The sequence below is a fragment of the Mesoplodon mirus genome (assembly GCF_964341445.2).
Source record: "Mesoplodon mirus genome assembly, chromosome: 18".
NCBI classification, from domain to species: Eukaryota; Metazoa; Chordata; class Mammalia; order Artiodactyla; family Ziphiidae; genus Mesoplodon; species Mesoplodon mirus.
In genome coordinates this window covers 2,709,070-2,728,004 of record NC_138994.1, presented here as the reverse complement: position 1 = coordinate 2,728,004, position 18,935 = coordinate 2,709,070, and the positions used below count along the sequence as shown (strand labels likewise).

General features: G+C 47.0%; 1 protein-coding gene across 6 annotated transcripts; it reads left to right on the top strand.

The window, feature by feature from the left end:
* The first annotated feature begins 9,956 nt into the window (after nt 1-9,956).
* Nucleotides 9,957-18,635, top strand: SNX11 (sorting nexin 11). Of its 6 annotated transcripts, XM_082603615.1 has the most exons (9): nt 9,986-10,045; nt 11,658-12,013; nt 12,135-12,194; nt 13,158-13,212; nt 13,656-13,742; nt 14,038-14,138; nt 15,418-15,513; nt 15,747-15,959; nt 17,126-18,635. In XM_082603615.1, exons 4-9 carry the CDS (start codon nt 13,171-13,173, stop codon nt 17,397-17,399), a joined length of 813 nt encoding a protein of 270 aa, XP_082459741.1. In that variant the 5' UTR covers nt 9,986-10,045; nt 11,658-12,013; nt 12,135-12,194; nt 13,158-13,170; the 3' UTR covers nt 17,400-18,635. The 6 variants fall into 6 exon arrangements, with proteins under 6 accessions (XP_082459744.1, XP_082459740.1, XP_082459741.1 ...); XM_082603618.1 differs by lacking the exon at nt 11,658-12,013 and having other exon boundaries at nt 9,957-10,045; XM_082603616.1 differs by lacking the exon at nt 12,135-12,194.
* The last annotated feature ends 300 nt before the right edge of the window (nt 18,636-18,935 follow it).

The window sequence follows — 18,935 nt, the reverse complement described above, 5'->3', positions numbered from 1 at the left end:
GCGACTGCAGTTTAGAAAGCTGCAACCTAGAAAATTAAAACTTGTGGTTTTACAAGCGAGTCTGATGCTTGGTCTAAAGTATCAACCACTTCTGGACAGTAGTTCACATCCTTGAAAAATTTGAATCTTCTAACAGGTTTCTCACCAGATCTCTGTGAGGCTCCTACGCCTCGGCGTTGAGATTACAGTGCTTCCCCTTCGAGGCCTTCCCTGACCCCTTAGGCTAGGTTAGGTCCGCCTGGTAGGTGTCATCGTAGTGTCTCATTGGCTGCACCAATGGGTGGCTTTAGTGCCAAAACCCCCATTATTCATGAACACCCCTCCCTCACCCAGCCTCCCCACAGAAACACAGAAATAGGCAAAAAAACATGTTTCTTATTCTTTGAGACAAGTGTTTTAGTTCTTCTAATATCACCTAGATTGCTGCCCCCAAACCCGCTCACGTGGGAATTCGGTCTCATCGTAATATTCACCCCACTTTATTGTCATGTCTGTCTTCTCTCTTGGACTCAAAACACCACTCCAGTAAGGGCAGAAACCTTGGCCCAGTACAGCCCCTAGCATACAGTAGTCAATCTCTAGCATACAGTAATCAATCAACATTCGTTGACTAAATGATTAAATGAATTAATATGTTCTTCTCCTACCTGACAGAAAATGTAGGTGATCAAGATTTCCTTCGTCTCTTTTCTTCACATAATATTTGTGGGGTTTTTCGATCTCCCCCCTTACTCTACTTTTCCTTATCCAATCAGGAACTAAACAGAACTTCTACCACCAAGGTGACGTTTTCCCCCTTACCTGGAATTCAAACATCCTCCTAATCAGAGGGAAAGGAAAAAGGCAACTAGTCTACTACACTCCACCCCAGAATGCAGGAGTCTGCATTTATATAACAGTTTTGCTGAGCCAGGTACTGTGCAGGATTCTGGAGAATTGCCATGAAAGAAACCCAGCCCAGCAATATCATAAAACAGTTTTGCTAAAAGAGCTGTGAGAGCAGAGAAGAGGGCAGTTCTTCCTGAGACATTTTTGGGTTGGGTGTCCATGAAGAGGCAAAAATTCATCTATTCATTCCCTCCTGAAGTGCCCTATTCTGTTTTTAATAATTTTAATGATGAGAAACTTAGTCGTAATACTATTAGCTACTAGCTAGGAATTTTGTTAAGTCCTTGATTAATGTTATTTAATCCTGACATCAACCCCGGGAGGTGGAATTGCTATTTCCATTTTGCAGAAAAGACTCAGAGGCTGTGTAACCTGTCCAATGGCATTAAGCAAGAAAGTGTTGGAATCAAGATTTGATGTTATTTCTAACTCCAAAACCATATTTCTGCCTGCATAAAATGCTGTTATCCCCAATTCCTCATACTGAGCTGAATTCTGCTTCCCCATGTAAATGCCACCTATTTCCTTACTTCTGGCTTCTGTAGCAGCACACAGTTCTCTTCTGTTAACCTAATTCCTCTTTCATATTGTACTTCTAGTATTGAAATTCCGCCTTCATGTTCCTTAAGGTCTTTCTTTTCTAAGCTAAATGTCACCATTTTTTTTTTTTTTTTTTTTTTTTTTTTGCGGTACGCGGGCCTCTCGCTGTTGTGGCCTCCCCCGTTGCGGAGCACAGGCTCCGGACGCGCAGGCCTAGCGGCCATGGCTCACGGGCCCAACCGCTACGCAGCATGTGGGATCCTCCCGGACCGGGACACGAACTCGTGTCCCCTGCATCGGCAGGCGGACTCTCAACCACTGCGCCACCAGGGAAGCCCCCGTCACCATTTTCTTAAACTGTATATCATAGGACAACAGTTTCAGATCTAGCACATCTAGTTTGTTAAGTTCTGCCTCTTATAAGCATATTTCAAAGTAGAAGGAGCCATCATGGCCCTGGCGCTCTACATCATTCTTGAATTAAGGGAGTCAAAGGTCACCTTCTCTTTTTAGGTAGCAGAGCGCCACCAGTTTATGCTAATCTGCAATCAACTAAGAGCTCTCTTGTTAATCATCTGTTCTGGAATTCTGCCAGGGATGGATGTCAAACTCTCAAGCCTCCAAGTTTCTGCATTAACAAAATCTTTTTTGAAAGTCTTTTGGGATTAAATGGATTTAGTTCTTTTCTCTTCCCATAAGAATGATGACATTTCAAACTATTCAGACCTTCAGGGTTTCCTTTCTAAGGGTAATGGCAACTCAGTCGTAATGATCTTGCTCAAGACAACACCCGAAGTGACATTGCTCATGCCAACAGGAAATATGTCTGTCATATGAAGTTTCAAAAATCACAGGAATGGGGGGAAAGGAGGAAGTGTGATGTTGCAAAAAAGAACAAGGACTTGGTATCAGGCTGAACTGGATTCAATTCTGTCTCTATTATTTGCCTGCTGTGTAACTTTGGACAAACCGCTTAACTTCTTGAGCTTCAGCAGCTTCCATGAAAATCTAAAATATGAAAGTATTATTTAAGACCTAACATGCAGCATTTCTGTAGGATTAACAGTAATGTGTAAAGGGAATGGCACATAGCTGGCCCTCAGTACACAGTAGTTATTTTAAGTACAGTAGATAGCTGCTTCTGAAATGTGATTTAAGGAGTGGAGGAAGTACAGGACTTTTAAAATATTTTCCTCTGTACTGTCTGAAATTCTTTGTTTAATTTTTTCCACAATTTAAAAAATTATGGTCAAATATGTAAAACATTAAAAAAAGTTAGATACATTCATAATGTTGTGTAACCATTGCCACCATACATCTCCATAACTTTTTTCATCGTGTAAAACTGAAACTATAAGGCTTCCCTGGTGGTGCAGTGGTTGAGAGTCCGCCTGCCGATGCAGGGGACACCGGTTCGTGCCCCGGTCCGGGAAGATCCCACATGCCGCGGAGCGGCTGGGCCCGTGAGCCATGGCCGCTGAGCCTGTGCGTCCGGAGCCTGTGCTCCGCAACGGGAGAGGCCACAACAGTGAGAGGCCCGCATACTGCAAAAAAAAAAAAAACCAAAGCTGAAACTATACCCATTAAACAATAACTCCCCATTCCTCCCCTCCTCCAGGCCCTGGCAATCACTATTCTGTGTTCTGTCTCATGATTTTGACTACTGTAAGTACTCATATAAATGGAATCATACAGTATTTGTCTTTTTGTGACTGGCTTATTTCATAAGCATAATGTTCTCAAGATTCATATGGACATATGGTATAGCATATGTCAAAATTTCCTCCTTTTTAAGGCTGAAGAATGTCCCATTTAAAAAAAATAAATTTATTTATTTTATTTTTGGCTGCGTTGGGTCTTCGTTGCATCTTTGTTGCTGTACATGGGCTGTCTCTAGTTGCGGCGAGTGGGGCTGTTCTTTGTTGCGGTGCACGGGCTTCTCATTGCAGTGCCTTTTCTTGTGGAGCACGGGCTCTAGGCGCGCGGGCTTCAGTAGTTGTGGCTCGTGGGCTCGTAGAGCACAGGCTCAGTAGTTGTGGCGCACGGGCTTAGTTGCTCCGCGGCATGTGGGATCTTCCCGGACCAGGGCTTGAACCCGTGTCCCCTGCATTGGCAGGCGGATTCTTAACCACTGTGCCACCAGGGAAGCCCCCACCATTTGTATATATCAAATTTTGCTTATCCATTCATCTGTTGTTAGGCACTTGGGTTGCTTCCAGGTTTTAGGTAAACATGGGTGTACAAATATCTCTTCCAGACCCTGCTTTCAATTACTTTGGTTATACACCCAGAAGTGCAATTGCTGGATCATTGGTAATTCTATTTTTAATTCTTTGAGGAAATCCATACTGTTTTCCAGTGGCTGCACCATTTTACATTCCCACCAACTGTGCACAACAGTTCCAATTTCTCCATACCCTCACACGTTTGTTGTCTTGTTTTTTGTTTTGTTTGATAGCAGCCATCCTAATGGGTATAAGATTCTTTGTTTCATTTTGACTACTACTTGAAATTCTATTGTTAAAGATTTTTATTCATTTGGGGTTAACAAGCATTCTCTTTTAAAAGGCAAATATACTCAAGAGCGATCTGTCTCTCTTACCTCCCCTGGTCAGTCTGATTCTCATGTGACTTCCAGGTAGTAACTGGACTCTAATTACCTATACTTATCAAATCATGCACCCATAGCCCTGACACTGATTGGCTTTTCTCACGTGAAGGGATCACTGCTTGGAGTGCTGTGATTTGCTAGCATTTCAAGTGCAACAAAGATGGGCCCCATTATCAAGTATTAGAAATTAATGTTGAAAAAATGAGCCAGAGATGGGGCACTGCCTATTTGTGAAACCTATATTTCATTAAAGTTACCTAATGAATTTATTTGAAAACACTTATTGAGTCCAGCTCCAGCAGATCAGGGTATTTTCCTATTTGGCTCACTGCTTTACTTTTAATGCCTAAAATAGTGCCTAGACCATAGAAAGGGCTCAATAAATGTTTGCTGAATGAGTGGATACGTTCTACAGATATATTCTGTGGTTCTCCAAGTATAGTCCACACACGCTGGGAGTGCCTAAGATGGTTTCAGGGAGTCTGCACGGTCAAAACTATTTTCATAAAGATATTGACATTATTTGCCCGTTTTCATTCTGTTGGTATTTTCACTGATTGTGTAAAAGTGGGTGAAACTGCTGGCATATTAGGATGAATCAAGGCAGTGTGGCACCAACTTGTATTATACTTGTATTCTTTTTTAATTAATTAATTTATTTTTGGCTGTGTTGGGTCTTCATTGCTGCGCGGGCTTTCTCTAGTTGTGGTGAGCGGGGGCTACTCTTCGTTGCGGTGCGCGGGCTTCTCACTGCAGTGACTTCTCTTGCTGCAGAGCACAGGCTCTAGGCGCGTGGGCTTCAGTAGTTGCAGCACGCGGGCTCAGTAGTTGTGGCTCGCGGGATCTAGAATGCAGGCTTTTAGTAGTTGGGGTGCACGGGCTTAGTTGCTCTGTGGTATGTGGGATCTTCCGGGACCATGGCTCGAACCTGTGTCCCCTGCGTTAGCAGGCAGATTCTTAACAACTGTGCCACCAGGGAAGTCCCTATACTTGTATTCTTCACTGCCACACCTAGGCAGTAAAAGAATTAAGAAGCCACTTTCACTTAAGACTATCCTTTTTTAAAAAAATTAATTAATTGATTAATTAATTTGGTTTTGCCAAGTTTTAGATGTGGCAGGCAGGCTCCTTAGTTGCAGCACGTGGGCACCTTAGTTGTGGCAGGTAGTCTCCTTAGTTGTGGCATGCGAACTCTTAGTTGCGGCATGCATGTGGGATCTAATTCCCTGACCAGGGATCGAACCCAGGGCCCCTGCATTGGGAGCGCAGAGTCTTATCCACTGCGCCACCAGGGAAGTCCCACTTAAGACTATCCTTGATGAAGCGGTACAAATGATTAATTTTATGAAATCTCTCTCCTAGAGTATGTGTCTTTTTAATGTTCTGTATGATGAAACGTGACATGTACCTAAAGCACTTCTGCGAATTACTGAAGTACACAGTTGTGCAACTGTCTGAGATGTGTGAATTGAACTAGCTGCTTTTTTTCATAGAATACCATTTTTTAGGAAAGAATGACAAAAACTATGGTTGTTCGACTTGGGTATTTGAGTGAAATGAAACTACCATTTTAAGGAAAAGAAAGTATTTCTGCCAATGATAAAACTTGAGATTTCAAGCAAAAATTATAATTTTGGACTATGTGCTGAAGGGGAGAATATGCCACCCCTAAACATGGTGCTTTGGCATGTGGATTATTTTGAGCTGAAGGCAGTAACACCCAGCAGACTTAGGAAAAACTTTTACCTGTCCCTGACTACCTAATAGAATTTAGATACAGGGTCTGTATCAGAAAAAGAGCTACGACCAGAGTTAACTTTTTATCTGAAAAACTTACCAGCATGGCTGGGCAAACTTCTAATTACCAAACATCTGCTCTTCTTCTAGTCCTGTGAATTGCCCTCCCCCTTTTGAAGCCCCAGGCCCATATCCCAGTCTTCAGCTCAGGATGGCATATAAGTCTCAATTGCCTAACTTGCCCTTGGGTCTCATTTTTATGGAGCTCCCCTAAGTTTGAAATTGTATTTTCTCCTGTTAATTTATCTTACTTCAATTTAATTAGCAGACCAGCTAAAGAACCTAGAAAAGAAGGGGAAACTTTTCTGATCCTACAGGAAAATGTGGTATCCACCAGTGAGTTTGACGGTTTCACAAGAGGGATGAGATCAGTGATGATTTTAATAAATGTGATTTTTTTTTTTTTTTTTTTTTGCGGTATGTGGGCCTCTCACTGTTGTGGCCTCTCCCGTTGCGGAGCACAGGCTCCGGATGCACAGGCTCAGCAGCCATGGCTCACGGGCCCAGCCGCTCCGCGGCATGTGGGATCCTCCCGGACCGGGGCACGAACCCGTGTCCCCTGCATCGGCAGGCGGACTCTCAACCACTGCGCCACCAGGGAAGCCCATAAATGTGATTTTTAAAATACTGAATACGGACTTCCCTGGTGGTCCAGTGGCTAAGACTCCATGCTCCCAATGCAGGGGGCCCGGGCTCGATCCCTGGTCAGGGAAATAGATCCCGTGTGCCGCAACTAAAGATCCTCCACGCGGCAACGCAAGATCCCCCATGCCACAACTAAGACCCAACACAGCCAGATAAATAAATAAATATATTTTTAAAAAGAATCTACCATTTCTTGAGTTTTGCTAGTATCAAATAAGAGTATCCAGAGGCCCTGCTTGGGTCAGCACTGAGCTGCTTTAAAGCAGCTCAAGCAGCTCTCGCGGCTCTGGCCATCAAAACGCACTCTTGCCCGGCTGTAGCATCTTGCTCTGTCTCCGCCGATGGTCGAGAGTTAAGCGCTCCCCCGGGGCACGATGGAAGAAGTGAGGGAGACCGCTGTCCAGATACAAAGCCCTAAGACTGAATGGAATTCCTGCGGTGTCCTTTTCACCTATTTCCAAGGGGACATTAGCAGCTAGCGGCATAGTGGACGAACACGTCTCCAGAGCTCTGGGCAATGTCAAGAACCAACAGGGACTGAGCCCTTCCAGCCAGAGTGGAGATGCGATCCTGAGGAATGTTAAGGAAATCTATTTCCCCCTTGATGGTGGACCTGCCAGTACCAGCCTTGCAGTTGAAAAAAGCCAGCCTCTAGAGAGAAGAAAAGATCTGTTCTTTTACTGAAAACTTCGGTGTGAGGAAGGGAATTCTTTTTTCCAAACCTGCCGGTACACGGGCCTCTCACTGTTGTGGCCTCTCCCGTTGCGGAGCACAGGCTCCGGATGCGCAGGCTCAGTGGCCATAGCTCACGGGCTCAGCCGCTCTGCGGCATGTGGGATCTTTGCGGACCGGGGCACGAACCCGTGTCCCCTGCATCGGCAGGCGGACTCTCAACCACTGCGCCACCAGGGAAGCCCCGGGGGCTACTCTTCGTTGCAGTGCGCGGGCTTCTCATTGTGGTGGCTTCTCTTGTTGCACAGCATGGACTCTAGGTGTGCGGGCTTCAGTAGTTGTGGCACTCGGGCTCCGTAGTTGTGGCTTGCAGGCTCTAGAGAGCAGGCTCAGTAGTTGTGGCACATGGGCTTAGTTGTTCCGTGGCATGTGGGGATCCTCCCAGACCAGGGCTCAAACCCATGTCCCCTGCATTGGCAGGCGGATTCTTAACTACTGCGCCACCAGGGAAGTCCCTGTTTTTTTTTTAAACTTGTTAAGTGAATCCTGAGCATATAAGATGGTTAAAAGAGCTGCTCAGGGGTGGGGAGCATAGAGGCTCACACCCCCTGCACCGACTGCCCTCCTACTTAGAAATCAGCCACCATCAGTGGGGTCTTCCACATCAAGACTGACCTTGTGGTACCCCATGGGGTTGTCCCACTCTTCCAACTGAACAGAGATTCCAGGACCAGCCTGATGCTTTCTAGCCCTAAGCAGACTATGGCCAACTTCCCTCTTGCCTCTAACAAAAGCAAAATGGAAATGGGGTGGGCAAGACCCACTGAGAGTGGCTGGAGGCTAGACACTCCCTGCATTCTCCAAGTTTGGAAGAATGCTGAAAAGGTCTCTGGCTGGCCCTAATGAATGAGATACCTTCACTCGGAAAATTTGATACCTCAGTTCCAAAAAAGTGATTCCAAATGAAATGGCTGAGCAATCTGAGAAGTAACTTCTTGCAAGTTAGTAAACAAACTGCCCCATCCCAAGCGGGGCCTAGAATAAGTTCTGTATCCAGAACACTTCTTAGATGAGTTCCATGACTTCCTGGCTGCCCTCCCTCTGAGGAGGAGGACGCTGGCACCCCACACCTCACAGGTGCTCATGCTCACCTGACAGCCTTCTGCAGGGGCCCACCTGACTGTCATCACCACGGAACCTTTCCTGTAGTTCTTCCACTGTTAGTATCATCTGGGAAATAGTAACTTTCTTTTCAGCACAGACCCGTTGGGGCCACCTGTGCAGATACCCACGGCATCTCACACGAATTGGAGGTGAAAGGCATGGCTGGCTCCAAGACTTGGCAGCAGGACCTTCCCTCATATCGTTCCAGATAAAATGACAAATTTCTCCAAACTCCTTCATCTCTCCAATCTGGTAGACAGCCTGGTGTCCAGTGTGAGCTTGGTATACTTACCCCTGGCAACCCGGAGGCCCCTGCCATCAACGGTCCCCACGCACACCCCACTTGCTCCCATGTAACAGGTCAGAGGGTGACTAATAATATGACATTTTTGGATTAAAAAAGAAGAGTATCCACAATTATCAGAGAAGGTGAAAGATCCTTCTCCCTTTTCCGGCTATGTATCTGTGCGAGACCAGATTTTCTGCATTTCCTAGTCCAAAACAACAGCGTAACAGAGCGAATGTGGAAGCACATATGAGAATCCAGCTGTCTTCTATTAAAGCCAAACATGAGAGATTTTTGAAAAACTGTAATGTCATGCTCCTCTACTCAAGTTGTTTTGGAAAGTGTGGTTATATTTCATAAAACATATTATGTTCACACGTAACGATTAATTATTAGTTTTAGGAGAATTAGTAAATGTTTTTTAATTTCTCAATTTAAATTTCTAATCCGGTGAACATCCCACATAAACAAATCTCTTTGGGGTCCTTAATCATTTGTAAGAATGTAAAAGGATCCTGAGACCAACACGTTTGAGAAAAGCTGCTTTGTGGTACGTGCACCTTACCTTATGAGCTAGCTCCACCTTACAGAAGAGGAAAATAAGACATAAAGATTTAAGACCAGTTTAAGGCCACATGGTCAGTGTAGTGCTGGGTATTGTACCCCGGTCTTCTAACTCCAGAGCTTGTATTTGTGACTATAAGTTTTTCCTTGAAATTACCCTTGCTAAAATTATCTTTAAGCAGATAGTTAAACGACATTTCAACAACATTAAAAAAAAGTCTTCATCATAGTCAACGGATATTTCTTTCTTATTAAGTAGCTGCACGATCCTTCCTTAGGCTTGTATCGCAAGTGAAACTGGTGATTGCTGGACCGTCCTCAGTTCGGTTTTTGTTCGGACAATCTGGTTTTCGAATCTGAGTTGGCGTCCCCTTGATAACTCCGCCGGGGAACTGGAACCTACGGGCTCCAGTTCCCCGGGGACCCTCTCCAGACTTCGCGAGGCTTCCACGCTCAGAACCCTCCCACTCTCAGCACCATCTCTGCCCTCAGACCCACTTTAGGACCTCTAGGGACGCTTCCTGGCCGCTGATTGGCTGGACCTGACAACAATGGGAGGGACGAGGCTCCGGATTGGACGTCAGAGCCCCTTCTCCTCCCTCGCCCGCGTCCACCGAGCAGCGTCCCAAGTGAGAGCGGGATCCGGACTCCAACCAGGGTCTGGGCGGGGTCGAGCGCTCCGCCCCGGGAGCGGGGCTGCCACTAAGAGCCCGGGCCTGCGGGGGCCGGGCGTCCTGGGTACCCGGGATTGGCGTGCCGGCAACCTTCTCCCGTCGTGCACTGGGGCACCGGCCGCTCACCCGGAAGGAGAAGCCTAGAGTCTTACTGTATGGTGGGGCACTGGTGGCGTCGCTGTGGGGAGTGGGTGCTGCTCTCAGGTGAGGGGGCGTGGGCGGGGCCGCGGGGAGTGGGTGCTGCTCTCAGGTGAGGGGGCGTGGGTGCTACGCTCAAGCTGCGGGCTTGAGCGTCAGCAGTGGCGCTTAGGGTGGCGACCTCGCTGGCCATCCTAGGGAACGAGCAGTCTCACCTCCCGGGATGAAGGCGGGTGCTTACTTGGGATCCAAGGAAGGAAACCCGGCTTTTCCATTTATTTTTAAAGCATCTTTCCTTCCCACTCCCCAAGCTTAGTAGGCAAAGGGGAATAAGGACCATATGGCCTTTTTGCTCCTAGTTCGTTAGGAATACGGGGTGTGTGTGTGTGTGTGTGTGTGTGGCTGGAGTAAAAGAGTTTGGCTACATTTACCCAAACACTAGGACTAGGAGTAATGGCAGGTGTTTTACGGGGACACAGAAGGCTCTTGTGCTAGACTGTGGTTGCCTTTGTTACTTAACCTGCAAGTGGAAAGACTGGCAAGTTACACATGAAGAATGGAGCAAAGCATAGCTGAGAATAGGCAGAGCTTGGTCAGACAGGGGAGCTGCCTCTGCCACGGGCGGGTGTTTCGGAAGGAGAGCTTTTTGAGGTGCCATCTGGCACCGAAGGGCTGAAGAATGAGTAAGAAAGGATGGGAGTCTCGGTGGCTCAATATAAAAGTTATCATCTGGTGTTTTTTTTAACATGTCTCTTTAAGTAGTTTAAGTGGGAGTGAAAATGGTGGAGCTAAAGCCTTGAACTGCTGCCTTGAGTTGTTTAGACATAGGAAAGCTTTACAAGGAATCTACTTTATAAACAGCAAACAGCTGGATTTTACCCGGAGATACTGGTGCTGGTACAGGTGGAGAAAGTAAAGGAAACTTCAGATGTGATTGAAAGGGCCCAGGAAATGTAGCTAGCGCTGAGTGAGTTGCATAAGTAGCTGAGAGGATCACTGACTCTATCCTTCGTTGGATGACACATGGATGCATCTCCCGGATCATACTGCTAAAATTAAGAACTTCCTCCTTCCCCTCCAAGGGCAGAAATGAGCTTCATTTCCTCCTGAGGAGTGGCACCTACAGGGAGGAAGCTGGGAGAATAGTAGTTGCTAGAAATTATTACTTGAAGTATAGGTTTTTGTGGTTGTTCCATTGTTTTTAAGGAAAGTTACAACTGAAACTTTTCTAGTGCCCTTTAAACTTAGTTTAAAGTATATAGCCTCTTGGGGGGTCCTAGGATTTTTTAAGGCCAGTTTATAGCTATTTGTTTCTAAGTGGTATAAGCCCCAAAGGACAGGAGAGGAGCTTGCTCTCGGAGCCTTAGGCAAACTCTTCTTGAGCCTGAAAATGATGACCATTTAGCTACTAAATTATGGTTCTGAATTTGGCAAACCTTTCAAGGCACTGGAGATGTGTGAGCTCTACTGAGTGTGTGGATTTCCTTGTCATCATCTCTCCCATCGTTACTTTTGTGGAAAGACACTTCAGTGTATTTAACTCTGCTTCCTGTGCTGGTGATTTACCAGATGCCTGAAAAGAGAAGAGAAAAAAAATTTTTGTTTAAATCTTAGGAGGTTAATTGTTCACAGTGAGTTGGCCTGCTCTTTTTGATCACAGCCATTTGCTTACATCCAGGATGTTATACATCAGTTGTTATGGAATTGGGATTTCCCGCCTTTCAGTTCAGGACCCCTTTGCAGTGGTGACTGCATCCGCTGAAAAATCAGAATGTCAGCAAGAATACTGTTGAAGACGGCATTGCAATCACAGAATTTCCAGTTTGCTCGACTGTGTAGCCCAATTTTGTCATATATCATGCAGCTTCATCTCTGCATGCAGTGTCCGTGTGTGAAGAGACCTTCTGGTATACTGAAAAAGATTGGAAAAGCTGTGTACTCTGCTAATTTTATGGTGTAAATGAGTTCCCCTTCTCTTGAAATGTTAGCCGTGTTAGCACAACATAAGGAAACGCATTACACAATCTTCTAACGGTAAGGCAGAACTAATAAGAGAATGTGTTTAAAATTAATTGTGGGACGGTAAAAATGAATGGGGTGTAAATAGGCATGGGGAGAGGAGAGGGAGAGCTCAGAGATAGTCTTATTTTCCCAGGAGCCAGCCTGGATCATTTGTTGGCAGTACATATTGGCTGAAGTCAGTTTTCATTTCAAGGTAAATTGGAAAGGGAAATTAAACCTTATTGTTCCACTCTTAAGAGAGGAGAATGGGGTGGAGGCGGCAGCCAGAGTGGATGCTGTTGGAGTGGTTCTAGGAGTAAAAAGATCAGTGCTGTATTTTAACAGAAGGTGACATCATGGGCCCCTTTGGACTTGAGTAACCCTGTGCTGCAGCCTTCATGGTCCCCTTGTTGGAGTGGGCGATGTCGCTGCACATGTAAACTGCCACACTGGGGGAAATCAGTGGCTTAGGCTTTAATGAATCTTTGCAAAGGAGTGGAAAACATCCTGAGTCGACCTGTGCAGCTGTGGGGTGCTTGGGCAGTGGTATAAACCGCATGTCGAGAGAGGAAATGATCAGAACCACTGGCTTGGGTTCTGGAGATGGGATTAGATAAGGGAAGGTCACAACTGGGCAGCCCACTCAGGTGCCCCCGGAACTCTCCAACTCTGAGATCTGTCTCTGGGGCGGTGACTGTGCTTAGCAAGACAGAGAGAGACTTAGGAGCAAAGGCGTTTGTGGGGTTTTGGTTGCCTCTAAACAGCCGGGAGGGGGCAATGTTAGGCTCACGTAGAGAGCTGTGCTGTGTGTGCCCACAGACACTGCTGTGCCCGCAGTTCTCAGGCAGAAAGGTTTTATGACTCAGCCTGCCTGTTCTGGCTGCCTGAGGCGACAGTGTGTAGACCTGAACACGTTTTGCCTAGAGGTGGCCTGGTTCAGGGTTCCCACCATGGTCTGAGAAGGGAGGCAAATCCTCCAGGGCTTTTAGCTTGGCACCTAGCTCATGCAGGGGAATTTTTTTGCTTCCCCTTAAGTTTTACACAAGAACAAAAAAGTTGCCTGGATTTCCCCAGGGGGGTGTCGATTAAAAATTTTCAGGGTTTTGCCCTGGCCAAGAGAGACAAGAGTACACGCATACTAACAGTGATTGATCCTGTGTCTTCTATCCCTCATCAGATGTTTTCTTCCAATGGGCTTTTGGTGTAGAATGTTGGAGAACCAAGAGCAGGAGGTAAGCATGTGGTCTCCGGGGAACAGGTGGGTAAATGTTTGAGGGGATTTGGGAGATTCAGGTATTGCTTGGTGGTGTTCTTCTGACACTAATACCTTGGTGGTTCTGATGAGCTCAAGGTCAAGCCAGGAGAGGGAAATCAGTAGTAAAGGCATTGCTGGGAAATGAGGTTCCATTTTCACTAACTTTTCCATTCGCTGGAATGTCCTAGAATGTAAGCTTCATACGGGCAAGGATTTTTGTCCCTTGTTCTTGTTCTACCCCAGTGCCTTAGCACAGCGCCTGCCACATACAGGGTGGTCAATAAATATTTGCCGAATTGAATGAATGAATGAACAAATGAATGAAAGTTGGTGTTGAGTGGAAAAATCTGGCAACCTTTGTGTCGAGGCCGCCTTACTGTGTGGCTGTGCTGAAGCTGAAGGAGCATTTCTTCCCTCCAGGAGGTGATCACTGTGCGTGTTCAGGACCCCCGTGTGCAGAATGAGGGCTCCTGGAATTCTTACGTGGATTATAAGATATTCCTTCATGTAAGTGCATCCAATTTTGGTATTGGGGTCAGCACCCTCCAGGGCTGAGGGCCAGTCTCGAGGCAGAATCTGTTTATGGATGTTTTGACAGAAGTAAAGGAGGGAGGAGAGGAAAGAGAGCCTGGGGTTTGCCTGAGAGTTGTTTTCAGGCTGCCTGGTGGCATCTTGCTCTGCTGGGAGCCCTCGATCAGGACTGTGGCCTGGTGGCTTGGGTCCTTAGTGAGAGTGACGATGGGGTGTTCATGGGAACTTGGGCTTTTTCCACTAAAGCCTTTTCATGTGCCGCCTCCTGTAGACCAACAGCAAAGCTTTTACTGCTAAGACATCCTGTGTGCGTCGCCGCTACCGAGAGTTTGTATGGCTGAGAAAGCAGCTACAGAGAAACGCTGGTTTAGTGTGAGTTTGCTCTTGTTTTCTTCTTGGGTCTGAGTCTGGCTTTTTAGGTGCTTACTTGGCAACTGGAATTTACGATGAAAAGCTTGGCAACTTGCCAGGTACTGAGGGCGTTGAGAAATGTGTTCCTACATTATGTTTTCAAGTCAGTGAAAGTAAGACAGCATTCTTATTTCTAATATTTTGACCTAACAAAGCCAAATAAATCTAAAACATATTTTTCTTTTTTTAACATGCATAGGGCTAAATAGTCTAGGGCTAAAGAAAGGTACTGCTGGCTTTTTAAGTGTGCTTCACTGGTTATGAGAAACTTTTTAGCATCTGGAATAATTTGACAGGTGGTGTTCCCATCCATTTGATATATAAAAATAGTGATTTTTTTTTTCTTTTTTGTGTAGAGACCTCTATCCAGAGTTATAACAGACTGAGAGCCTTAGGAAAAGCAGTAGTGTTCACTCCTCACCTGCACACTTCAAATAAGTCCTAAAACTTGAGACAGTTTAGGACAGTGATTCCACCACAGTGTGGTCACTGAATGCTCTGGTGACCCTGTTGATGATGTAGCCAGTTAGTTAACGTGTGGGACTGATGAGGCCATGGTCATGGGTCAGGCCCTAATTAGCCAGTTGGAACTTCCTCTGAACAGACCCTGCATCCTCTAGTCTGGCCTGCCATTTTTAAAGCATGTGCCATGCTTCACAGGAGAGGCTAGGGAGGCTTGAAGAGTTTGTGGATGATTTGCTGCAACTCGACTACTTTCAGAAAATTCCAAGCATGTGACCTTCCAGGGCTGGGGAAGGTAGTATTAATTTACACAGAAGGACCCAGCATTCTCCGTGTCTCTGTGTCCAAGTTTCTTCCTTTTTCAGTAATAGTTGATGGTGGGAATGGGTTTCGTAAACAGTGTAATCTAGCAGCATGGAGTTTTTAAGTCACAGACTTGGTTCAGATACCAACTCTGCTGCTTACTTACCAGCTGTGTGATACTGGGAAATTTACTTAACGTCTCTGTTTCTATTTCCTTACCACTAAAATGGGGACACTAATATCTTTCTCATGGGCTTTGGGGGAGTATTAAACGAAGTAAGGTTAAATTAAAACATTTACAGTGCCTGACACACTCATGCAGTCAAGTCAGTGTTAGTCTCCTTCCCCTGCCACCTTATTAAATGCTGTTTGTATTGATTTGCGCCTCTTTTTAGGGGATTTCCTCGATCAGGGACTGGAATGACTGTCTTGGATGTTACTTACCTTGGGCGTGTTACATTATGTGATCCCACAGGCCTGTACCTGAACTTCCTGGGAAGTCAACCTTCTTTGGCAGCTCAGATGAATTCATTGAGAAGCGACGACAAGGTCTGCAGCACTTTCTCGAAAAGTGAGTGGACTTGGAGGGCTAGCACTTGCCTCCTGGGGAGGGGCCGGGGGGTGAGGTGTGTGTGCCGGGCAGGATGGTCCCTGTGAACATACAGGCACATTTGTGTCCGATGTCTTTCTTGCACCCTTGTGCCTTCAGTGCTCACTCAAGCCACAAGGCCTTCAGAGGATGGGGCTGGGGAGAGCCACTGCTTGGGGTGATGCTCTGTGTTGCCCTACCTGTGTTTGCCCCAGGGTCCTGCAGAGTGTGGTCCTTCTGTCAGACAGCCAGTTACACCTCTTCCTGCAAAGCCAGCTCTCGGTGCCTGAGATAGAAGCCTGTGTCCAGGGCCGAAGCCCCATGTCCGTTTCCGAGGCCATTCTTCGCTATGCTATGTCAAACTGTGGCTGGGCCCAGGAAGAGAGGCGGGGCTCCTCTCACCTGGCTGAAGGAGACCAGCCTAAGAGGTAACTGCAGTGCTCTATTTTGAGACACGAGTGGCTAGGATTATTGTAACCTGGGCCAGTGAGGTGTCCATTGGTAGAGAAAGCAGTAAGGTCACAGCGTCGGGGGCTCTCAGACGGGCCTCGGGCTCCTTGGGCATGGTTCTTTCATTCCATGCACAAAGGTCTTGTGTCTTTCCTAACTCATCCCTGGGGAGCATGCTCTCCTATTGGAACCTGAGGAGAAAGAAGAGAAGGCTTTCTTATTTGTTTTGTACTTTATCCTCTCCCCGAACCCCCATTTTCTTTTACTTTTTTTTAAATAAAATGCATTGTTATTTTTAAAATTAATTAATTAATTTTTTAAATAGCATTCGATCTCTCTTTTTTTAATTTATTAAATGTATTTATCTTTGGCTGTGTTGGGTCTTCGTTGCTGTGCGCGGGCTTTCTCTAGTTGCGGCGAGCGGGGGCTACTCTTCATTGCGGCGTGCTGGCTTCTCATTGCGGTGGCTTCTCTTGTTGCGGAGCACGGGCTCTAGGCACGTGGACTTCAGTAGTTGTGGCTTGTGGGCTGTAGAGCACAGGCTCAGTAGTTGTGGCACACCGGTTTGGTTGCTCCCTGGCATGTGGAATCTTCCCGGACCAGGGCTCGAACCCGCGTCCCCTGCATTGGCAGGCAGATTCTTAACCACTGGACCAGCAGGGAAGTCCCTCCCATTTTCTTTAAATAACAACTTTATTGAGATATATTTACATACATAAAGTTCACCCTTTTAGTGTACAATTCAGTAGTTTTAGTTTATTCATGAAGTTGTTCAGCCATCTATCACCACAGTCAACTCTAGACTGTTTTCATCACCCCCAAAGAAACCTTGTGCCCATTAGCTGTGACTCCCCATTTTCCCCAACCCCCAGCCCTTGGCAACCCATGTCTACTTTACGTGTCTATGGATTTGCATATTCTGGACATTTCACAGAAACGGAGTCGGTCATACGGTATGTGCTCTTGTGTGACTGACGTCTTTCATTTAGTGCATTTTCACGGTGTGTCCGTGTTGTCGTATCAGCACTTAATTCCTTTCTCTGGCCGAATAATATTTCTTTGTATGGATAGACCCCCTGTTGTTGTCCATTCATTTTTGTTTACCTGCTCATGCCCTTCGTTTCCCTTTCCCTCTCTTTTCCAGTTGCTGCTTTCTCCCAAGATCGGGCAGGAGGAGCTCTCTCTCACCGCCTCCCGGGGAAGAAAAGGACAGTTTCGAGGTGTGGGCTCCTGTTGTTGACTCTGAGGCTCCTTCCTGGGAGAGCCCCCCTCTCCCACCTCCCTCCTTCCCGTCATGCTGTGGTTTTGCAAGCCCTGATGAGGGAATCTCTGCTCCTCAGCCTGTGAGGAGGGCCACGGGAGGGGACCGTGCAGTGTGTTTGGGTCCTGGTCCGTTGGAAACAGTTTTGGAAAAGTGAGCTCTGCTTGGAGCTCTGGGTTCTGCTCTGAGGCGGATGAAGGAGATGTGGGCCGGGAGACGTGCTCTGGTGGGGCTGGGCCTAGGCCAGTGGTGGGAAGGCTGGGCTGCTTCGTGTCTTCCCGTGGCCTCTGCTCGCGTTGGTGGCATGGAGGTCGGTGACCACTCGTCAAGCTTCTTCCATAGAAACAGACACTGTGTGGATGTTTATAAGTTAAGCACAAGGCCCAGGGGTTGTTGGTTCTGCACCAAACCCCATATTTACTCTCCTGGGAGCTGAATTTCTTTAGATGTTTGTTAACAGGCCTAGGAGCACTGTCTCAGGTGACTGGTTTTGGGGACCTGTAGGTGGCAGATTTTAAGCTGCCATATTGAATATTGTTCAACAGACATGCTTGTGTCATTGTATTCCCGCTGGCTCTCTTTTTGCTGCAGCCCCTGGAGCACCTGGTTTCTGGGAGGCTGGCCTCTTGCCTACCTCCTTGCATGGACAGGGGGGTGAATATCCTCCCACCTCCTTGCTTTTCCTCCACTAATACCACTGAATGGAATGGTGCTGTGACTCCTGTCACTGGGGTTTCCTGCCCATCCCAGGACCTCGGCCTGGCTTTATGGGGCCAAGACCCATGAAATAGCTCATGGCCATCCACGAAAGAGAAGGGTTTGGTCACAGCCATAGGAAAGGGACCGGTTCAGGGGCTCTGTTTTGGAAGGGATGCCCTGGGCTGTCGCCGTCTCTCTGGTTATAAAGCGGAGACGCGTCTGTCTTCTCTGCAGGGTAAGCAGGGGCTCCTTTCTTTTTTTGAATCCTTTTCTTCTCCCTTAGTAACAGCTCCCTGCCCCCAGGCTTCAGCCACCGCGTGTCCCTCTGCTGTGTTGCCGTATGTTCAATCCAGTGGGGTGCGGGGGCTTTGTTTCTGCCTGGAGAGAGGGCTCTGGGGATGGAGATGAGGAACAACACGCCTTCCTTCAGACAATGAGGCATTCTGCCCTCCTGCTGCCGTAATTCTCTCCTCCGAGAGCCAGAGCTGGTAGGAGGTGAGTGCGGCTGGCATTCTGCCCTGCCCTGCCCTTGGGTTTGTGTGTGTGGTCCTTCCCCTTCTCGCCCGCTTCTCCCTCCTCTGGCCATCGCACCCTGTCTCTGGGCTCTTTTACTACCAGCCTGTGCTGTGGGACTGTCATGGCATTTAGTTCAGAGTTGAGGGGTTTTGGCCTGAAATAAAATTCAAGTATTTAAGCCTGTTGTTGCAGTTGGTGTCTAACAAGCTGTAGCAGTGAAGGAGGGAGTGAGGGCTGGCAGCAGGTACTTTCATAAATCATGAACTTATCAGCGTGGAAATAATGGTGCAGGACCGTGCACGGCAGCTCCCCTGTATTGTGTGTGCAGCTCAAGTTCACCACTGGAGGAAGAATTGCCTTCCAAAGAGTCAGGATCCAGCTCCTCTCACAGTTATGGGCACGAACCTTGTTAGGTATAATTTACCTGATGCTGCTTCCGTCCTCGCAGCCTTTCTGAGGTGCCAGGTGCTGAAAGAGA

Coding starts and splice junctions, on each gene's coding strand:
- SNX11 (XM_082603618.1), top strand. CDS start 13,171: ATGGGCTTTTGGTGTAGAATGTTGGAGAACCAAGAGCAGGAG. Junction 13,213..13,655: donor TGGAGAACCAAGAGCAGGAG/GTAAGCATGTGG, acceptor TCTTCCCTCCAG/GAGGTGATCACTGTGCGTGT. Junction 15,960..17,125: donor GAAGGAGACCAGCCTAAGAG/GTAACTGCAGTG, acceptor TCTCTTTTCCAG/TTGCTGCTTTCTCCCAAGAT.